The 21,048-nt window shown below is 43.9% G+C and overlaps 1 protein-coding gene across 1 annotated transcript in view; it reads left to right on the forward strand.

Annotated features, from left to right (window-relative positions):
* Positions 1 to 20,494, forward strand: part of LOC126209863 (uncharacterized) — a 193,810-nt gene extending 173,316 nt beyond the window's left edge. The window contains exon 8 of the mRNA XM_049938989.1: positions 20,342 to 20,494. Within this exon, the coding sequence (XP_049794946.1) occupies positions 20,342 to 20,494 (153 nt within the window). The remainder of the gene's footprint in view (positions 1 to 20,341) is intronic.
* The last annotated feature ends 554 nt before the right edge of the window (positions 20,495 to 21,048 follow it).

Genomic DNA, 21,048 nt, shown 5'->3' on the forward strand with positions numbered 1-21,048 from the left:
CAAATGCCTTAGTTAAAAAAAATATGCCAAGCGATCGAAACTTTTTGTTTAGCCCATCCAGTACCTCACAGAGAAAAGAGATTATAGCATTTTCGGTTGTTAAACAACTTCTAAAGCCGAACTGTACATTTGATAGCAAATCGTGTTATTTAAAATGATCAATTATCGTTACATACACAGCCTTTTCAATTATTTTTGCAAACACTGATGGCATGGAAATAGGTCTAAAATTATCTACATTATCCCTTTTTCCATTTTTATAAAGCGGCTTTACTACTCTTTAATCGCTCAGGAAACTGTCCATTCCTAAAGGAAAAATTACAAATATGGCTAAATACAGGGCTAACATGTGGAGTACAGTATTTTAATATTCTGCTAGACACTCCATCATAACCATGAGAGTCTTCAGTGATTTAATTATTGACTCAATTTCCCTCTTGTCTGTATCACAGAGGAGTATTTTAGACATCAATCTCGGAAAGGCACTTGCCAAGAAAGTTATATAATTTGCTGTACAAACTAAATTTTCTTTTAATTTACCAGTAGTTCTCAGAAAATGATTGTTAAATACTGTACATTATCGGATTTATCAGTAACAGAATTTTTCTGCGAACTGACTTTATATCGTCAACCTTGTGCTGCTGACCAGACACCTCCTTCACAACTGGCCATATGGTTTTTCATTTTATCCTGTGAATTAGCTATTCTATTTGCATACCACATACTCTTTGCCCTCCTAATAACATTTTTAAGCACATTCATGTTCCATCCGTAGTCATTGAGATTAATCGATTCCAATCCATAACCGAGCGAGGTGGCGCAGTGGTTAGCACACTGGACTCGCATTCGGGAGGACGACGGTTCAACCCCGTGCGTCCGGCCATTCTGATTGAGGTTTTCCACGATTTCCCTAAATCACTCCAGACAAATGCCGGGATGGTTCCATTGAAAGGGCACGGCCGACTTCCTTCCCTGTTCTTCCCTAATCCTAAGAGACGGATGACCTTGCTGTTTGGTCTCTTCCCCCAAACAATCTAATCCAAAATCCAATCCATAAGGACACCATCAATCGCTTGCTGGACGGCTTGGAGCAGGTCTACACCCGTCACGGACCCTTTCAAGGGCACTAAGTCCAAAACGTCGTGTACCACACGCTGAGCATTACCGACACCTGGTATGTATATGAGCTGTATGTGAAAGATCTGTTCGTTCAGCCTAACAGAAAAAGCAACCAAGTCCTTAAATTTATTTATTAACTACCTGTGCACATCGCCGGCCATAACACTGATGCGTCGTGTCACTGTTTGTTTGGAAACGCCGATTTCTTGAAATCTGCTAACGTTCGTGGGATACAAAAGCTCTGCAGTATCAGTGAGACAGTTTTTACAAACTCCCTTTAGGAAAACGGTTTCCCGGATCTTCCTCTCCTTAATGCAATTTTGAAACTTGCTCGCAGTGAAGATGTACTTCGATTGTCATTATGGAAAATTGAAAACAGTAGGTTACACGGTAAAACAGATACGAATGACACACAGGAAAGGAAGAGTTCAAGAGGTGTCAGTTATTACGACTTACATTAAAAACCTGTTGATGTGGTTTATCCATTTTTAAACGAATTTAATTTCGGCTTGTACATTACACTCTTCTTTATGACATGAGTTTTAGAGTCTTACAATCGTGAACTTGCACTGGTCGCCTATTACTCGGTGGCACAGCAGACACTGCGAATTTTCACCAAAGGGCTCTAAAGAAGAACGCAGATCTCCCGTTCTTTGCTTTTTCACAATACTCGCCATTTCGCAGTTCATCTCACCTAAGTCTACAGTCGCCACGGGGAAGCTAGATTGTGTGCGCTTCAGTCTTCCTGGTACTGCGTAAACAGGGAAGCGGAACCGTGGCCGTTCATTTGATATGCGTGTCTAGTCACAGACGTCACTACTCCGCTTTGCTCTTTGGCTGAGATGTGCGCATTTCTGCTGTACTTCCGCACATTTGCGCAGTGCACAGCATTTCGCTGGCCCTGGTATATACAGGGTGGTCCATTGTAGTGACCGGGCCAAATATCTCACGAAATAAGCGTCAAACGAAAAAAAAATACAAAGAACGAAACTCGTCTAGCTTAAAGGGCGAAACCAGATGGCTGTATGGTTGGCTCGCTAGATGGCGTTGCCATAGGTCAAACGGATATCAACTGCGTTTTTTTTAAATAGCAACCCCCATTTTTATTACATATTCGTGTAGTACGTAAAGAAATATGAATGTTTTAGTTAGACCATTTTTTTCGCTTTGTGATAGATGACGCTGTACGAGGTGCATTCAAGTTCTAAGGCCTCCGATTTTTTTTCTAATTAACTACTCACCCGAAATCGATGAAACTGGCGTTACTTCTCGACGTAATCGCCCTGCAGACGTACACATTTTTCACAACGCTGACGCCATGATTCCATGGCAGCGGCGAAGGCTTCTTTGGGAGTCTGTTTTGACCACTGGAAAATCGCTGAGGCAATAGCAGCATGGCTGGTGAATATGCGGCCACGGAGAGTGTCTTTCATTGTTGGAAAAAGCCAAAAGTCACTAGGAGCCAGGTCAGGTGAGTAGGGAGCATGAGGAATCACTTCAAAGTTGTTATCACGAAGAAACTGTTGCGTAACGTTAGCTCGATGTGCGGGTGCGTTGTCTTGGTGAAACAGCACACGCGCAGCCCTTCCCGGACGTTTTTGTTGCAGTGCAGGAAGGAATTTGTTCTTCAAAACATTTTCGTACGATGCACCTGTTACCGTAGTGCCCCTTGGAACGCAATGGGTAAGGATTACGCCCTCGCTGTCCCAGAACATGGACACCATCATTTTTTCAGCACTGGCGGTTACCCGAAATTTTTTTGGTGGCGGTGAATCTGTGTGCTTCCATTGAGCTGACTGGCGCTTTGTTACTGGATTGAAAAATGGCATCCACGTCTCATCCATTGTCACAACCGACGAAAAGAAAGTCCCATTCATGCTGTCGTTGCGCGTCAACATTGCTCGGCAACATGCCACACGGGCAGCCGTGTGGTCGTCCGTCAGCATTCGTGGCACCCACCTGGATGACACTTTTCGCATTTTCAGGTCGCCATGCAGGATTGTGTGCACAGAACCCACAGAAATGCAAACTCTGGAGGCGATCTGTTCAACAGTCATTCGGCGATCCCCCAAAACAATTCTCTCCACTTTCTCGATCATGTCGTCAGACCGGCTTGTGTGAGCCCGAGGTTGTTTCGGTTTGTTGTCACACGATGTTCTGCCTTCATTAAACTGTCGCACCCACGAACGCACTTCGACACATCCATAACTCCATCACCACATGTTTCCTTAAACTGTTGATGAATTTCAGTTGGTTTCACACCACGCAAATTCAGAAAACGAATGATTGCACGCTGTTCAAGTAAGAAAAACGTCGACATTTTAAGTATTTAAAACAGTTCTCATTCTCGCAGCTGGCGGTAAAATTCCATCTGCCGTACGGTGCTGTCATCTCTGGGACGTATTGACAATGAACGCGGCCTCATTTTAAAACAATGCGCATGTTTCTATCTCTTTCCAGTCCGGAGAAAAAAAATCTGAGGCCTTAGAACTTGAATGCCTCTCGTAATAGTCACAAACGTATACGTACGTGGTATCACGTAAGATTTCACCAGAGCGGATAGTATTTGGTTCGTGATACATTACCCGTGTTAAAATGGACCCTTTACCAATTTCGGAAAAGATAGACATCGTATCGATGTATGGCTATTGTGATCAAAATTCCCAACGGGCGTGTGCTATGTACGCTGCTCGGTATCCTGGACGACATCATCAAAGTGTCCGGACCGTTCGCCGCATAGTTACGTTATTTAAGGAAACAGGAAGTGTACAGCTACGTGTGAAACGTCAACCACTACCTGCAACAGATAATGATGCCCAAGTAGGTGTTTTAGCTGCTGTCGCGGCTAATCCGCACATCAGTAGCAGTCAAATTGCGCGACAATCGGGAATCTAAAGAACTTCGGTGTTGAGAATGCTACATCAACATCGATTGCACCCGTACCATATTTCTATGCACCAGGAATTGCATGGCGACGACTTTGAACGTCGTGTACACTTCTGCCACTGGGCACAAGGGAAATTACGGGACGATGACAAATTTTTTCCCCGCGTTCTATTTAGCGACGAAGCGTCGTTCACCAACAACGGTATGCAGTATTAGGCAACGGAAAAACGACTATGGTTGCGACAACTGGAACATCAGCGACCTTGGCGGATTAGTTTATGGTGCGGCATTATGGGAGGAAGCATAATTGGCCCCCATTTTATCGATGGCAATCTAAATGGTGCAATGTATGTTGATTACTCACGTAATGTTCAACCGATGTTACTACAAGATGTTTCACTGCATGACACAATGGCGATGTACTTCCAACATGATGGACGTCCGGCACATAGCTAGCGTGCGGTTGAAGCGGTATCGAATAGCGTATTTCATGAGAGGTGGAATGGCCGTCGAAGCACCGTACGTTCACCGGATCTGACGTCCCCGGATTTCTTTCTGTGGGGAAAGTTGAAGGATATTTGCTATCGTGATCCACCGACAACGCCTGACAACATGCGTCAGCGCACTGTCAATGCATGTGCGAACAATACGGAAGGCGAACTACTCGCTGTTGAGAGGAATGTCGTTACACGTATTGCCAAATGCATTGAGGTTGACGGACATCATTTTGAGCATTTATTGCATTAATGTGGTATTTACAGGTAATCACGCTGTAACAGCATGTGTTCTCAGAAATGACAAGTTCAAAAAGGTACATGTATCACATTGGAACAACCGAAATAAAATGTTCTAACGTACCTACGTTCTGTATTTTAATTTAAAAAGCCTACCTGTTACCAACTGTTCGTCTAAAATTGTGAATCATATGTTTGTGCCTATTACAGCGCCATATCTCACAAAGCGAAAATAGTAGTCTGACTAAAACATTCATATTTCTTTCTGTACTACACGAATGTGTAATATAAAATAGGGGTTCCTATTTAAAAAAACGCAGTTGATATCCGTTTGACCTATGGCAGCGCAATCTAGCGGGCCAACCATAGCGCCATCTGGTTTCCCCCTTCAAGCTAGACAAGTTTCGTTCTTTGTAGTTTTTTCGTTTGACGCTTATTTCGTGAGATATTTGGCCCGGTCACGATCAGTGGACCATTCTGTATATTGCGGCGAGCTACGATGCCATCTCATGTGAAAACGGTCCATATGTCATCACGTATTGGTTTTCGGACACAAAATTATAGAAAGTTTCCTCCTAGTATAGAGGAATACTACCTTGTGTAGGAATATGTGACACATTCTAAAATACTGTCATGTGCAGAAGCATATGGGTTTCACAGTATTCCATTTGAAAATGACCAGATGGCCGAGGGTGCAATAGTTAATTTTGGGAATAAATTGCTTTTACACTCGAAGGCGAGCATGATGTCTATGACAAAGATGCCGCCGATACTTGCTCCCGACTGGACCTGCTTCATCGACGACTAAACGTCGGTGCTCCTGCTGGCTGCCTCGCTTCCAGGTGGTGAGGACACGGATGGAATGGTAACCTGGCGGAAGACAAGGGTCTCTGTGTTCTGAAACGACGTGTCCTATAGAAAAGCCTGTACGTCGATGTTTACACTGGTTTGTGAAATCTTCTGGTGTGTGCTTCATGGAGAGATTGAAGAAATGTATGATGCAATAAAAGAAATTATTCAGATTGTGAAGGCACATGAAAATTGTCAGGGGGACTGGAACTAGATAGCAGGAAAAGTAGTAGGTTAATATCCAATAGGGGTAAGGAATGAAAGAGGAAGCCACCTGGTAGAATTTTGCACAGAGTATAACTTAATCATAGCTAACACTTGGTTCAAGAATCATGAAAGAAGATTGTATACATGGAAGAGGCCCAGAGGCACTGCAAGGTTGCAGATAGATTGTATAATGGTAGGACAAATATTTAGGAACCAGGTTTTAAATTGTAAGACATTTCCAGGGGAAGATGTGGATTCTGATTACAATTTCTGGGTTATGAGCTGTAGATTAAAACTCAATAAAGTGCAAAAATGTGGCATTTTAAGGAGATGCGACCTGGATAAACTGAAAGAACCAGAGGTTGTAGAGAGTTTCGGAGAGAGCATTATGGAACGGTTGACAAGAACAAGGGAAATAAATACAGTAGAAGAAGTATGAGTAGCTTTGAGAGATGAAGTAGTGAAGACAGCACAGGATCAAGTAGGTAAAACGACGTGGGCTAGTAAAGAACAGATATTTAATTGATGAAAGGAGAAAATGTAAAAACGCACTAAATGAAGCACGCAAAAAGGACTACAAACATCTCAAAAATGAAATCGACAAGAGGTGCAAAATGGCTAAGCAGGGATGGCTAGAGGACAAATGTAAGGATGTAGAGGCGTAGATCACTAGGGGTAAGATAGATGCCGCCAACAGGAAAATTAAAGAGACCTGTGGAGAGAAGAGAACCACTTGTATGAATATCAAGAGCTCAGATGCAAAACCAGTTCTAAGAAAAGAAGCCAGCCGGGGTGGCCGAGCGGTTCTAGGAGCTATAGTCTGGAACCGCGCGACCGCAACGTCGCAGGTTCGAATCCTGCCTCAGGCATGGATGTGTGTGATGTCCTTAGGTTAGTTAGGTTTAAGTAGTTCTAAGTTCTAGGGGACTGATAACCTCAGAAATTAAGTCCGATAGTGCTCAGAGCCATTTTAAGAAAAGAAGGAAAAACATAAAAGTGGAAGGACTATATGGAGGGTCTATAGAAGGGCGATGTAACTGAGGGCATTATTATGGAAATGGTAGAGAAATTAGACGTGGATAAAATGGGAGATATCATACTGCGTGAAGAATTTGACAGAGCACCGACAGACCTCAGCTGAAACAAGGCCCTGGGAGTAGACAACATTCCTTTAGAAATATTGATAGCGTTGGGAGAGCAAGCCATGATAAAGCTCTACCATCTGGCGAGCAAGATGTATGAGACAGGCGAAATCTCCTGAGACTTCAAGAAGAATATAATAATTCCAATCCCAAAAAAAGCAGGTGTTGACAGATATGAAAATTACCGAACTATCAGTTTAATAAGCCATGGCTGCAAAATACTAACACGCATTCTTTACAGACGAATGGAAAAACTGGTAGAAGCTGACCGCGGGGAAGATCAGTTTGGTTTCCGTAGATATGTTGGAACAAGCGACGCTATATTGATCCTACGACTTATTTTAGAAGATACATAAGCACTCCGTCTTCAGGCCACGAGTGGCCTACCGGGACCATCCGACCGCCGTGTCATCCTCATGGAGGATGTGGATAGGAGGGGCGTGGGGTCAGCACACTGCTCTCCCCGCCGTAAGACGGTATTCTTGACCGAAGCCGCTACTATTCGGTCGAGTAGCTCCTCAACCGACATCATGAGGCTGAGTACACCCCGGAAAATGACAACAGCACATGGGGGCCCGGATGGTAACCCATCCAAGTGCCGACCACGCCCGACAGCGCTTAACTTCGGTGATCTCACGGTAACTTGTGTATCCACTGCGGCAAGGCTGTAGAAGATAGATTAAACAAAGCCAAATTTACGTTTCTAGCATATGATAAATAATCAGCATTGGCGGCCGAAGACTTCCGGCATAAGAAGTCAGCCTCATTCTGCCAACGGTCTTGTCAAAGAGGGCGGAGGAGCGGAAAGAGGTTCAGGGCACTCTCTTGTCCCAGGGGTGGGAAATTGCCCCTAAAGGCGGAAGAATCAGCAATGACCAACGACATGAGGATGCAGAAGGCAATGGAAACCACTGCATTAAAGACACGTAACGTGTATCCACAGGACATGTGGCCTGTATTTGAAGAAGTGTCATGATGATCTCTCCATTGGCAAAAGATTCCGGAATAGTCCCCCATTCGGATCTCCGGGAGGGGACTGCCAAGGGAGAGGTTACCATGAGAAAAAGATTGAATAATCAACGAAAGGATAACTTTCTACGAGTCGGGGCGTGGAATGTCAGAAGCTTGAACGTGGTAGGGAAACTAGAAAATCTGAAAAGGGAAATGCAAAGGCTCAATCTAGATATAGTAGGGGTCAGTGAAGTGAAGTGAAGTGAAGTGGAAGGAAGACAAGGATTTCTGGTCAAATGAGTATCGGGTAATATCAACAGCAGCAGAAAATGGTATAACAGGTGTAGGATTCGTTATGAATAGGAAGGTAGGGAAGAGGGTGTGTTACTGTGAACAGTTCAGTGACCGGGTTGTTCTAATCAGAATCGACAGCAGACCAACACCGACAACGATAGTTCAGGTATACATGCCGACGTCGCAAGCTGAAGATGAACAGATAGAGAAAGTGTATGAGGATATTGAAAGGGTAATGCAGTATGTAAAGGGGGATGAAAATCTAATAGTCATGGGCGACTGGAATGCAGTTGTAGGGGAAGGAGTAGAAGAAAAGGTTACAGGAGAATATGGGCTTGGGACAAGGAATGAAAGAGGAGAAAGACTAATTGAGTTCTGTAACAAGTTTCAGCTAGTAATAGCGAATACCCTGTTCAAGAATCACAAGAGGAGGAGGTATATTTGGAAAAGGCCGGGAGATACGGGAAGATTTCAATTGCATTACATCATGGTCAGACAGAGATTCCGAAATCAGATACTGGATTGTAAGGCGTACCCAGGAGCAGATATAGACTCAGATCACAATATAGTAGTGATGAAGAGTAGGCTGAAGTTCAAGACATTAGTCAGGAAGAATCAATACGTGGGATACGGAAGTACTAAGGAATGACGAGATACGTTTGAAGTTCTCTAACACTATAGATACAGCAATAAGGAATAGCGCAGTAGGCAGTACAGTTGAAGAGGAATGGACATCTCTAAAAACGGCCATCACGGAAGTTGGGAAGGAAAACATAGGTACAAAGAAGGTAGCTGCGAAAAAACCATGGTTAACAGAAGAAATACTTCAGTTGATTGATGAAAGGAGGAAGTACAAACATGTTCCGGGAAAATCAGGAATACAGAAATACAAGTCGCTGAGGAATGAAATAAATAGGAAGTGCAGGGAAGCTAAGACGAAATGGCGAAAAGTGCGAGAATTATCGCACAATCAGCTTAACAGCTCATGCATCGAAGCTGCTTACAAGAATAATATACAGAAGAATGGAAAAGAAAATTGAGAATGCGCTAGGTGACGATCAGTTTGGCTTTAGGGAAACTAAAGGGACGAGAGAGGCAATTCTGACGTTACGGCTAATAATGGAAGCAAGGCTAAAGTAAAATCAAGACACTTTCAGAGGATTTGTCGACCTAGAAAAAGCGTTCGACAATATAAAATGGTGCAAGCTGTTCGAGATTCTGAAAAAAATAGGGGTAAGATGTAGTGAGAGACGGGTCATGTACAATATGTACAACAACCAAGAGGGAATAATAAGAGTGGACGATCAAGAACGAAGTACTCGTATTAAGAAGGGCGTAAGACAAGGCTGTAGCCTTTCGCCCCTGCTCTTCAATCTGTACATCGAGGAAGCAAAGATGGAAATAAAAGAAAGGTTCAGGAGTGGAATTAAAATACAAGGTGAAAGGATATCAAAGATACGATTCGCTTATGACATGGCTATCCTGAGTGAAAGTGAAGAAGAATTAAATGATCTGCTGAACGGAATGAACAGTCTAATGAGTACACAGTATGGTTTGAGAGTAAATCGGAGAAAGACGAAGGTAATCAGAAGTAGTGGAAATGAGAACAGCGAGAAACTTAACATCAGGATTGATGGTCACGAAGTCAATGAAGTTAAAGAATTCTGCTACCTAGGCAGTAAAATAACCAATGACGGTCGGAGCAAGGAAGACATCAAAAGTAGACTCGCTATGGCAAAAAAGGCATTTCTGGCCAAGAGAAGTCTACTAATATCAAATATCGGCCTTAATTTGAGGAAGAAATTTCTGAGGATGTACGTCTCGAGTACAGCATTGTATGGTAGTGAAACATGGACTGTGGGAAAACCGGAACAGAAGAGAATCGATTTGAGATGTGGTGCTATAGACGAATGTTGAAAATCGGGTGGACTGATAAGGTAAGGAATGAGGAGGTTCTACGCAGAATCGGAGAGGAAAGGAATATGTGGAAAACACTGATAAGGAGAAGGGACAGGATGATAGGACATCTGCTAAGACATAAGGGAATGACTTCCATGGTACTAGAGGGAGCTGTAGAGGGCAAAAACTGTAGAGGAAGACAGATTGGAATACGTCAAGCAAATAATTGGGGACGTAGGTTGCAAGTGCTACTCTGAGATGAAGAGGTTGGCAAAGGAAAGGAATTCGTGGCGGGCCGCATCAAACCAGTCAGTAGACTGAAGACCAAAAAAAAAAAAAAAAAAAAAAAAAAAAAAAAAAAAAGCGTATGTAGACTTCGAGGAAGCTTTTGGCAATGTTGACTGGAATACTCTCTTTCAAATTCTGAAGGTGGCAGGCGTCAAATACAGGGAGCAAAAGGCTATTTACAATTTGTACAGAAAGCAGATGCCAGTTATAAGAGTCGAGGGGCATAAAGGGAAGCAGTCATTGGGAAGGAAGTGAGACAGGGTTGGCCGGCCGAAGTGGCCGTGCGGTTAAAGGCGCTGCAGTCTGGAACCGCAAGACCGCTACGGTCGCAGGTTCGAATCCTGCCTCGGGCATGGATGTTTGTGATGTCCTTAGGTTAGTTAGGTTTAACTAGTTCTAAGTTCTAGGGGACTAATGACCTCAGCAGTTGAGTCCCATAGTGCTCAGAGCCATTTGAACCATTTTTGAGACAGGGTTGTAGCCTATCCCTGATGTTATTCAGTCTGTATGTTGAGCAAGCAGTAAAGGAAACAAAAGAAAAATTTGGAGTAGGCATTAAAATGCATGTTGGAGGAATAAAAACTTTGTGGTTTGCCAAGGACATTGTAATTCAGTCAGACAGAGCAAAGGACCAGGAAGAGTAGTTGAATGGACTGGACAGTGTCTTGACTGGAGGATGTAAGATAAACATCAACAAAAACAAGACGAGGACAATGGATGGAATCTGGTTTCGCAGGACAGAGCGGATCAGGTTGTGGAAAAAGGCCAAGATCAGTTACTGTTAATTACACAAGAACACACCACTGTATTCCTCAAAAACCAATGCACAGTTTTCTCTTTAAAACCACAACGATCAATTCCTCAGCCGACAGCCCAATAATTTTTCAACACAATAAAAAGGCAACCTTTAAAGATAGGCATTTACACAGTACAACAGAAAACCATCTTGACATACTTTAAATATCTTGATTGCTGAAAGCCCAAACAATTATTCAGAATAATTAAGACAAACCTTAAGATAAGCAACTTCCTGGCAGGTTAAAACTGTGTGCCCGAACTTTGCCTTTCGCGCGCAAGTACTCTACCAACTGAGCTACCCAAGCACGACTCACGCCCCGTCCTCACAGCTTTACTTCTGCCAGTACCTCGTCTGCTACCTTGCAAACATTACAGAAGCTCTCCTTTCTTTCAGGAGTGCTAGTTCTGCAAGGTTCGCAGGAGAGCTTCTGTAATGTTTGGAAGGTAGGAGACGAGGTACTGGCAGAGGTAAAGCTGTGATGACGGGGCGTGAATCGTGCTTGGATAGCTCAGATGGTAGAGCACTTGCCCGCGAAAGCCGAGTTCGAGTCTCGGTCCGGCACACAGTTTTAATCTGCCAGGAAGTTTCATCTACATCTACATCTACATGGATACTCTGAAAATCACATTTATGTGCCTGGCAGAGGGCGGCGCACACTCCGCTGCAGAGTGAAAATCAGATTCTCAAGAAAATCATTTACACAGTACAGCTGAAGGCCATTTTAAGAAGATAATTAAAGAGAAACCTTACAGACAGGAATTTACACATTACAGCTGAAAGCCACAGTTTTTAAAACAAACGCGGCTGAAGGCCTAAATACAGAGCAAACAAAATTTTTAAATAAAACGCGGCTGAAGGCTATACTGAACATAGAACAGACAAAATTAATACATGGGTAAAGGCCTGGCACAGTACTTGTGACAAAGAAAATCACAAAGAACAGAAGAGTGTTGCTAAGAAGTGTTCCAAAGGTCAGCCTGGGGAGGATACTCTAACAACAGTTTAGGTGAGACAGGCAGCCAAGTGTAACACTAAATACTCGGGTGGCAGCACCACCTAGGGGTGGCTGAAGAACCAACCATCGACCTAATCAATTCCCTTCCACCCGACCAACGGGACGACAACCAAAAATATCAGCGAGGACGTGGATCGCAGGAGGACTATGTCTTCATAATTTGGCATCTGAACATAGTCAAGGCACAATAACCACTCAAAGAAAAAGGAAGAATAACATCAAGTTGTAGAACTACACGCCGCGCCGGACAGCAACAACATGGGGAGGAAAACACATTGCCAGAAAACTATGCTAACAGCCAGGGCAGGTAACTGGAACATTAACGACCACAAGGCAGAAGATACCGCTGGTGCACTTGACTAATAAATTATAATCATTTCAAAAGTTAAACAGCAAACAGGAAGACGACTGCAAAATTTTGCCGACTCTAGCACACCATCATATTGCTGCTTGTGGGCACAGCCCAGGAAGCAACAACCAGCAATAAAGGAAGAGATGTCAGAGCTGTTGAGCTTTCATGACAGGTTCACTGATTACTCAACTCCAGTATGGAGGTTCGGTGGGCGACGAACTTTGCAGCTCTCACAGCTAGTGCCACACAACTCCAACCCCGTGTGCATGCCGCCAGCGGACCTGGCCAGACCTCACACCACGGAGACTTCCTCGCTGCTCCGTCGCAACCGACCAACTGCCTCACACACACCGCGACACTGAAATATAACTGCCACACCAAAGAACGTACAGCAGCACTAGTATCGATAAACGCTGCTGCTGCCACTAATGGAGGCAAGTGAGCAACTCATTCAGGCAGTAACTGAGCGAGCAGTAAGACGCCACTAAATGGTGACAAATTGCCAAAAAAGAAAAACGGCATAAGCGCGAGCTGACTATGGCTCAATGGACTGTAGTCGAATTAAAGCAGGTGATTTAGGTTTTCCGTGATTTCCCTAAATCGCTCCAGGCAAATGCCGGGATGGTTCCTTTCAAGGGGCACGGCCGACTTCCTTCCCCGTCCTTTCCTAATCCGATGAAACCGATGACCTCGCTGTCTGGTCTCCTTCCCCGAAACAACCATCAACCAAAGCAGGTGATACTGAGGGAATTATAGTAGCAAACGAGAACAGATTGCGCTGTTGCATTTGACGACAAGCAGCAACTGTGCAATGTCCTCTATACGTTTCAAGTGTCAATCGTGGTCAGAATAGTGTTGCATGTAGGTGCGAGTGCATTATGTAAGAGCCCACTGCAGGCTGTTAACGAAGGTACGAGCATATGGAATACGTTCACAGATATGTGAATGGCTCGAAGACTTCTTAAGTAATAGAATGCACTATGTTGTCCTCGACGGCGAGTGTTCATTGGACACAATGGTATCATCAGGAGTGCCCCAGGGAGTGTGATAGGACCACTGTTGTTCTGTATACACGTAAATGATTTGGCTGACAGGGTGAGCAGCCATCTGCGGTTATTTGGTTATTTGCTGATGATTCTGTGGTAGGTGTGGAAATTGAGTTACTGTAGGGAGATGACGACTTAGAGAAAATTTCCAGTTGGTGTGATAAATGGTGGTTAGCTATAAATAGGGAAAAATGTAAGTTAATGCAGATGTGTAGGAAGTTTTTTTTTTCTTCTTCATCAGTTTACTGACTGGTTTGATGCGGCCCGCCACGAATTCCTTTCCTGTGCTAACCTCTTCATCTCAGAGTAGCACTTGCAACCTACGTCCTCAATTATTTGCTTGACGTATTCCAATCTCTGTCTTCCTCTACAGTTTTTGCCCTGTACAGCTCCCTCTAGTACCATGGAAGTCATTCCCTCATGTCTTAGCTGATGTCCTATCATCCTGTCCCTTCTCCTTATCAGTGTTTTCCACATATTCCTTTCCTCTCCGATTCTGCATAGAACCTCCTCATTCCTTACCTTATCAGTCCACCTAATTTTCAACATTCGTCTATAGCACCACATCTCACATGCTTCGATTCTCTTCTGTTCCGGTTTTCCCACAGTCCATGTTTCACTACCATACAATGCTGTCCTCCAGACGTACATCCTCAGAAATTTCTTCCTCAAATTAAGGCCGGTATTTGATATTAGTAGACTTCTCTTGGCCAGAAATGCCTTTTTGGCCATAGCGAGTCTGCTTTTGATGTCCTCCTTGCTCCGTTCGTCATTGGTTATTTTACTGCCTAGGTAGCAGAATTCCTTATTAACTTCATTGACTTCGTGACCATCAATCCTGATGTTAAGTTTCTCGCTGTTCTCATTTCCACTACTTCTGATTACCTTCGTCTTTCTCCGATTTACTCTCAAACCATACTGTGTACTCATTAGACTGTTCATTCAAAAAAAATGGCTCTGAGCACTATGGGACTCAACTGCTGTGGTCATAAGTCCCCTAGAACTTAGAACTACTTAAACCTAACTAACCTAAGGACATCACACACATCCATGCCCGAGGCAGGATTCGAACCTGCGACCGTAGCGGTCGTGCGGTTCCAGACTGTAGCGCCTTTAACCGCTCGTCCACTCCGGCCGGCTGTTCATTCCGTTCAGCAGATCATTTAATTCTTCTTCACTTTCACCCAGGATAGCAATGTCATCAGTGAATAGTATCATTGATATCCTTTCACCTTGTATTTTAATTCCACTCCTGAACATTTCTTTTATTTCCATCATTGCTTCCTCGATGTACAGATTGAAGAGTAGGGGCGAAAGGCTACAGCCTTGTCATACACCCTTCTTAATACGAGCACTTCGTTCTTGATCGTCCACTCTTATTATTCCCTCTTGGTTGTTGTACCTATTGTATATGACCCTTCTCTCCCTATAGCTTACCCCTACTTTTTTCAGAATCTCGAACAGCTTGCACCATTTTATATTGTCGAACGCTTTTTCCAGGTCGACAAATCCTATGAAAGTGTCTTGATTTTTCTTTAGCCTTGCTTCGATTATTAGCCGTAACGTCAGAATTGCCTCTCTCGTCCCTTTACTTTTCCTAAAGCCAAACTGATCGTCACCTAGCGCATTCTCAATTCTCAAGGAAGTACAAACCTGTAATGTTCGGATACAGTATTTACTAGTGTCCTGCTTGATACTCTCAAGTCGTTTAAATACCTGGGCGTAACATTGCAAACCGATATCATATGGAACGACCATGTGAGAACGGTGATAGGGAAGTCAGATGGTCGATGCAGTTTATTGGGAGAACTTCAGGAAACAGTGGTTCACCTGTAAAGGAGGCCACATATAGGATGCTGGTGCGACGTGGGAACGTCTCATACCACACCAGTGTAACCCCAAATGTTTGCTTGGTAGAATAATTATGCGTACACGCACGTGGAAACGGTGTTTGCGCAACAATCGTCGACACAGTGTAACTCAGGCAGAATAAGGGAACCAGCCCGCATTCGCCGAGGTAAATGGAAAACCGCATTAAAAACCATCCGCAAGCTGGTCGGCACAGCGGACCTCGAGACTAATCCGCCAGCGAATTCGTGCTGGGCACGCCTTCCCACTCGGGAAGCAGCGCGATAGACCGCGCGGCTAGCCGGGCGGGCCCTTAACCCACTACTTGCAGATTTCTGATTCCCGCAGGAGTTGGGACGTTGGTTGTGCATCCGCATTGAACCCTTTTCATCAAACAGCCGTCGCACGAAAGTAATTGTCGATATCTGCGACTCATCAGTGATGCAAATACCCTAGCAAGAAAACTTGGGGCCAAAGCTGCATAACCTGGACCGTGCAATAATGGAAGGATGTCATTTGGCGATATGAGTCTTGTTGCGTGCCTATTATAGTCCCAAGAGTGAAACATGGCGGCGGATCGCTGATGCTTTTGGGTAGCAATATCGTGGTATTCGTTGGCTCCCATCGTTACTCAGCAAGGTTCAAATTGAAACTTCCTGGCAGATTAAAACTGTGTGCCCGACCGAGACTCGAACTCGGGACCTTTGCCTTTCGCGGGCAAGTGCTCTACCATCTGAGCTACCGAAGCACGACTCACGCCCGGTACTCACAGCCTTACTTCTGCCAGTACCTCGTCCCCTACCTTCCAAACTTTACAGAAGCTCTCCTGCGAACCTTGCAGAACTAGCACCCCTGAAAGAAAGGATATTGCGGAGACATGGCCTAGGCACAGCCTGGGGGATGTTTCCAGAATGAGATTTTCACTCTGCAGCGGAGTGTGCGCTGATATGAAACTTCCTGGCTGATTAAAACTGTGTGCCCGACCGAGACTCGAACTCGGGACCTTTGCCTTTCGCAGGCAAGTGCTCTACCATCTGAGCTACCATAGCACGACTCACGCCCGGTACTCACAGCCTTACTTCTGCCAGTACTTTCAAGGTTCAAATTACTGCCAAGGATTATATGACCATTCTGGATGATCAGGTCCCTCCAATGCTACAATGTTTATTCTCCAGTTCGATATTGTACTACAAGACAACAGGTCCCCTGTTCACACAGATCGCATCTTCCACAACTGGTTTTGTGAGCAGAAGGTTGAACTGTGGTATCTCACCTGCACAGCACAGTCACCTGATCTCAGTTTTACTGGAATATGGGAACTACTTTCGAGACGAGCAGGGGATTAGTGTTTAACGTCCTGTCGACAACAAGGTCATTAGATGGCTCTGAGCACTATGGGACTTAACATCTATGGTCATCAGTCCCCTAGAACTTAGAACTACTTAACCCTAACTAACCTAAGGACAGCACACAACACCCAGCCATCACGAGGCAGAGAGAATCCCTGACCCCGCCGGGAATCGAACCCGGGAACCCGGGCGTGGGAAGCAAGAACGCTACCGCACGACCACGAGATGCGGGCAACAAGGTCATTAGAGACGGAACACAAGCTCAGATTAGGGCAGGATGGGGAAGGGAGTCGGCCGTGCCCTTCCGAAGGACCCATCCCGGCAATTGCCTGAAGCGATTTAGGGAAACCACGGAAAACCTAAATCAGGATGTCCAGACGCGTGTCTGAACCGTCGTCCTCCCGAATACGGGTACAGTGTGCTAACCATTGCGTCACCTCACTCGCTGTCTGGAGATGAGGATGCGTCATGAGTATACACCTCCATCAGCCTTGTTACTGTTTTGCACGACGATTTGTATAAGATTCCCTTGAAAGGTAATTTCTTACACCGTATTAGGCATAGCAGAGTGTTGTGTTTTTGGTGTGTCTGTATTTTTGTCCACCGCCTGTACACATGAATGATCTCTGTGCGGGGCACATGGGTTCAGTTCCTGCTACTGGCAGGGTTTTTCCATGGTGGCATCATAGAATGGGGTGCATCTAACTTCAAACGTGAGCAGTCATCTTGTAAGTACGCTGTTTAGGTTTATGTTGGTAACGCCACATAGCGCTCTGTATGAAAATCACTGACTGTGCTGTGTGCAGTCTGTGGCTGGTTGGCATTGTTGGAATATTCACTGTTGTAGTATTGGGCAGTTGGATGTGAACAGCGCGTAGCGTTGTGCAGTTGGAGATGAGCCGCCAGCAGTGGTGGATGTGGGGAGAGAGATTGCGGAGTTTTGAGAGCGGACGATCTGGACGTATGTCCGTCATAAAAACGAAATATGTAAGACTGGATGTCATGAATTGATATACTATGAATTTTAAACACTATTAAGGTAAATACATTGTTTGTTCTCTATCAAAATCTTTCATTTGCTAACTATGCCGATCAGTAGTTAGTGCCTTCAGTAGTTTGAATCTTTTATTTAGGTGGCAGTAGTGGCGCTCGCTGTATTGCAGTAGTTCGAGTAACGAAGATTTTTGTGAGGTAAGTGATTCATGAAAGGTATAGGTTATTGTTAGTCGGGGCCATTCTTTTGTAGGCATTATTGAAGGTCAGATTGCGTTCCGCTAAAAATATTGTGTGTCAGTTTAGAGATGATCAAAATAAGTAAAGAGAGAAATGTCTGAGTACGTTGAGTTTTGCTCAGCTGTTTGAAAAACAAATAACGTAAGAGGTTTACCAGCACAGTAATATATAATTTTCCAAAGGGGACATTACAATCTGAGGATGAACCTATTGGTTTGAGACCCGTAGCTGCGGATATTTTTCTTAATAATTAGCAATATTAACGGCGGCTGGCTACTGTTTTATTTTCTTCTGAACTATTAACCTGTCTGTTTACACATATAGGGTCTGTGTCAAGTCACTCTTGTTCATAATAGCAAAATGCTTTCTCACCTCTTTGTGTTACTATCGTCAGACAATTTTTGAGAAAGTTACCCTTTTACTTAGATCTAGTGGTACTTGAAGTCTTCTTTATTCGTTTGGATCATCTAAGGACCACGCACCAATTTCAATGCCTCCTCCTTTGTTGTTCTTTCTTTTTCCTCCAGTATTCTTTCATCTTTTCACTATGTATCGTTTTTCTCTCCTCGGATCATTTTGACCCTGTCTTCTTCTCACTCCTGCCTTGGAATCCATCCATTTTTAACACTCTCCTCCTGAAACTCTCTCTCTTTCTGTCGCATCTTTTTCAGTTATGTTGTTTCTTTCCAAATCTTTCCTAACTTTTTGAATCCAGGCTATTGTTGACTTCTTGTCCCAAAGATATTTAAAAATCTGTTTAGTTAACCTGTTGCTGTTCAATCTCTATAAGTGTCCAAAAAATAGCAGTCGGCTCTTTCTTAGTGTTTCATTTGTGTTTTACGCTGTAATTTACCGTCTAGTAAAATCATCAGACGAGCAATTCCAATTACAAATTGATCTAGAGAGAATTTCTGTATGGTGCGAAAAGTGGCGATTGGCACTAAACAAAGAAAAGCGCGAGGTCATCCACATGGGTACTAAAAGAAATCCGCTAAATTTCGGGTATACTATAAATCGCACAAATCTAAGGGCTGTCAATTCGACTAAATACCTAGGAATTACAATTACGAGCAACTTAAATTGGAAAGACCACATAGATAATATTGTGGGGAAGGCGAAACAAAGACTGCGCTTTGTTGGCAGTACACTTAGAAGATGCGACAACCCACCAAAGAGACAGCCTAAGTTAAACTTGTCCGTCCTCTGCTGGAATATTGCTGCGCTGTATGAGATCCTTACCAGGTAGGATTGACGGAGGACATCGAGGGAGTGCAAAGAAGGGCAGCTCGTTTCGTGTTATCGCGCAATAGGGGTGAGAGTGTCACTGATATGATACGCAAGTTGGGGTGGCAGTCACTGAAACAAAGGCGGTTTGCTTTGCGGCGCGATCTATTTACGAAATTTCAATCACCAACTTTCTCTTCCGAGTTCGAAAATATTTTGTTGACACCCACCTACGTAAGGAGAAATGATCATAATAATAAAAGAAATCAGATCTCGAACGGAAAGATTTAGGTATTCCTTTTTCCCAGGCGCCATTCGAGAGTGGAATGGTAGAGAAGTAGTATGAAAATGGTTCTATGAACCCTGTGCCAGGCACTTAAGCGTGAATTGCAGAGTAACCATGTAGGTGTAGATCTACAAATTTTTAGACAGACACCTTTTGTTGTAGACATTCCTAGTTATTATTTAAGCTCTCTCCATTTTATATACTCTTTCTTCTATAGCGAATTTTTCTAAGCTATTTTCTTGGATAATATCTCCCAAATATTTAAATTTATTTACCTTCTTTACTTGGCCAGTATCTGTTTTTAGGGATGCCAGAGCATTTTTTTATATTTGTCATAAATTTTGTTCCTTCTACAGATATTCTGCTGGTTATTTCTTCTAAGAGAGTGATTTGTATTCCACCATTTGTTAGGTTTTCAGAAATAATGGCAGAATCATCCGCAAATGCTAAACAGTGAACTTCAGAACCTTTGTTTTTAGTTCCCAGTCTGATTGGTGAAGGCTTCTCTTCTTTTAGTTTTTGTTTCCATTATTTTACTATTTTCTCTAGTTCGCAGTTAAAGAGGAATGGGGATAGGCCATCACCTTGCCTTACGCCTGTATTTATGTTGAATACATTTGATATTTCACCCTGAAACTTTTTTTGGTGTCTGTGGGCGTTTCACGAATAAGGTTTGCTAATTTACATTTGATGCCAAATTCTCTGATCACTTTATCTAGTGTCTCCCTATCAACTGAGTCAAATGCTTTGATTTCATTTTATTTTGGACTTTCTTGTAGCACTTCTCCGCTTATTTTGAAATATGCATTGATATTGGAAGGAGAAGTACGTCTGCCTACTTGACCAGGCTTTCGACGCGCTACTCAGAGATGAATTTAGCCCTTTCGAGCCTAGACGAGAATTCCAGGAATCCGGCGGCGGGGAGCGGCGCGTGTCGGCCAGGCAAGTGCCGGCGCGGGCTGTTGGTCCTTGAGATCGATTGAAGAGTAGTGGTGGGGGAGTGTCTGGAAGGTAGCCAGCCAGTAGCAGCGCACACGATCCGACCTTAGCCCTGTCGTCTGACCCAGGTGGCCGCTTCATTCACACCGCTCCCACACACGGAGAGTAAAAACAAGAATGAGAGGCGCTGACTCTTGTACGGAGAAGTGGGGATGACGTGCGACAACTCTTTCGGCACGCCCCCAGTGACTGGAGATGGTGTTACCCAAGAGGCACCGACCTCAGATTCACAAAAATGGTTCAAATGGTTCTGAGCACTATGGGACTTAACATCTGTGGTCATCAGTCCCCTAGAACTTAGAACTACTTAAACCTAACTAACCTAAGGACATCACACACATCCATGCCCGAGGCAGGATTCTCAGATTCACAGGACTACGTCAGTACAGAGCGGGCATTCTTGCGATTTTACTGTTCTCAAGAAGGGGTTCACTTTACAGAATTCATTTTAACGCGCTAAACACGCTGAACCGTGGATTTATTTTCAAAAAAATATTCTTAAAAATTTATTTTATTTACTAGCGATTC

The sequence above is a fragment of the Schistocerca nitens genome, chromosome 10, assembly GCF_023898315.1.
Source record: "Schistocerca nitens isolate TAMUIC-IGC-003100 chromosome 10, iqSchNite1.1, whole genome shotgun sequence".
Taxonomy (NCBI): Eukaryota; Metazoa; Arthropoda; class Insecta; order Orthoptera; family Acrididae; genus Schistocerca; species Schistocerca nitens.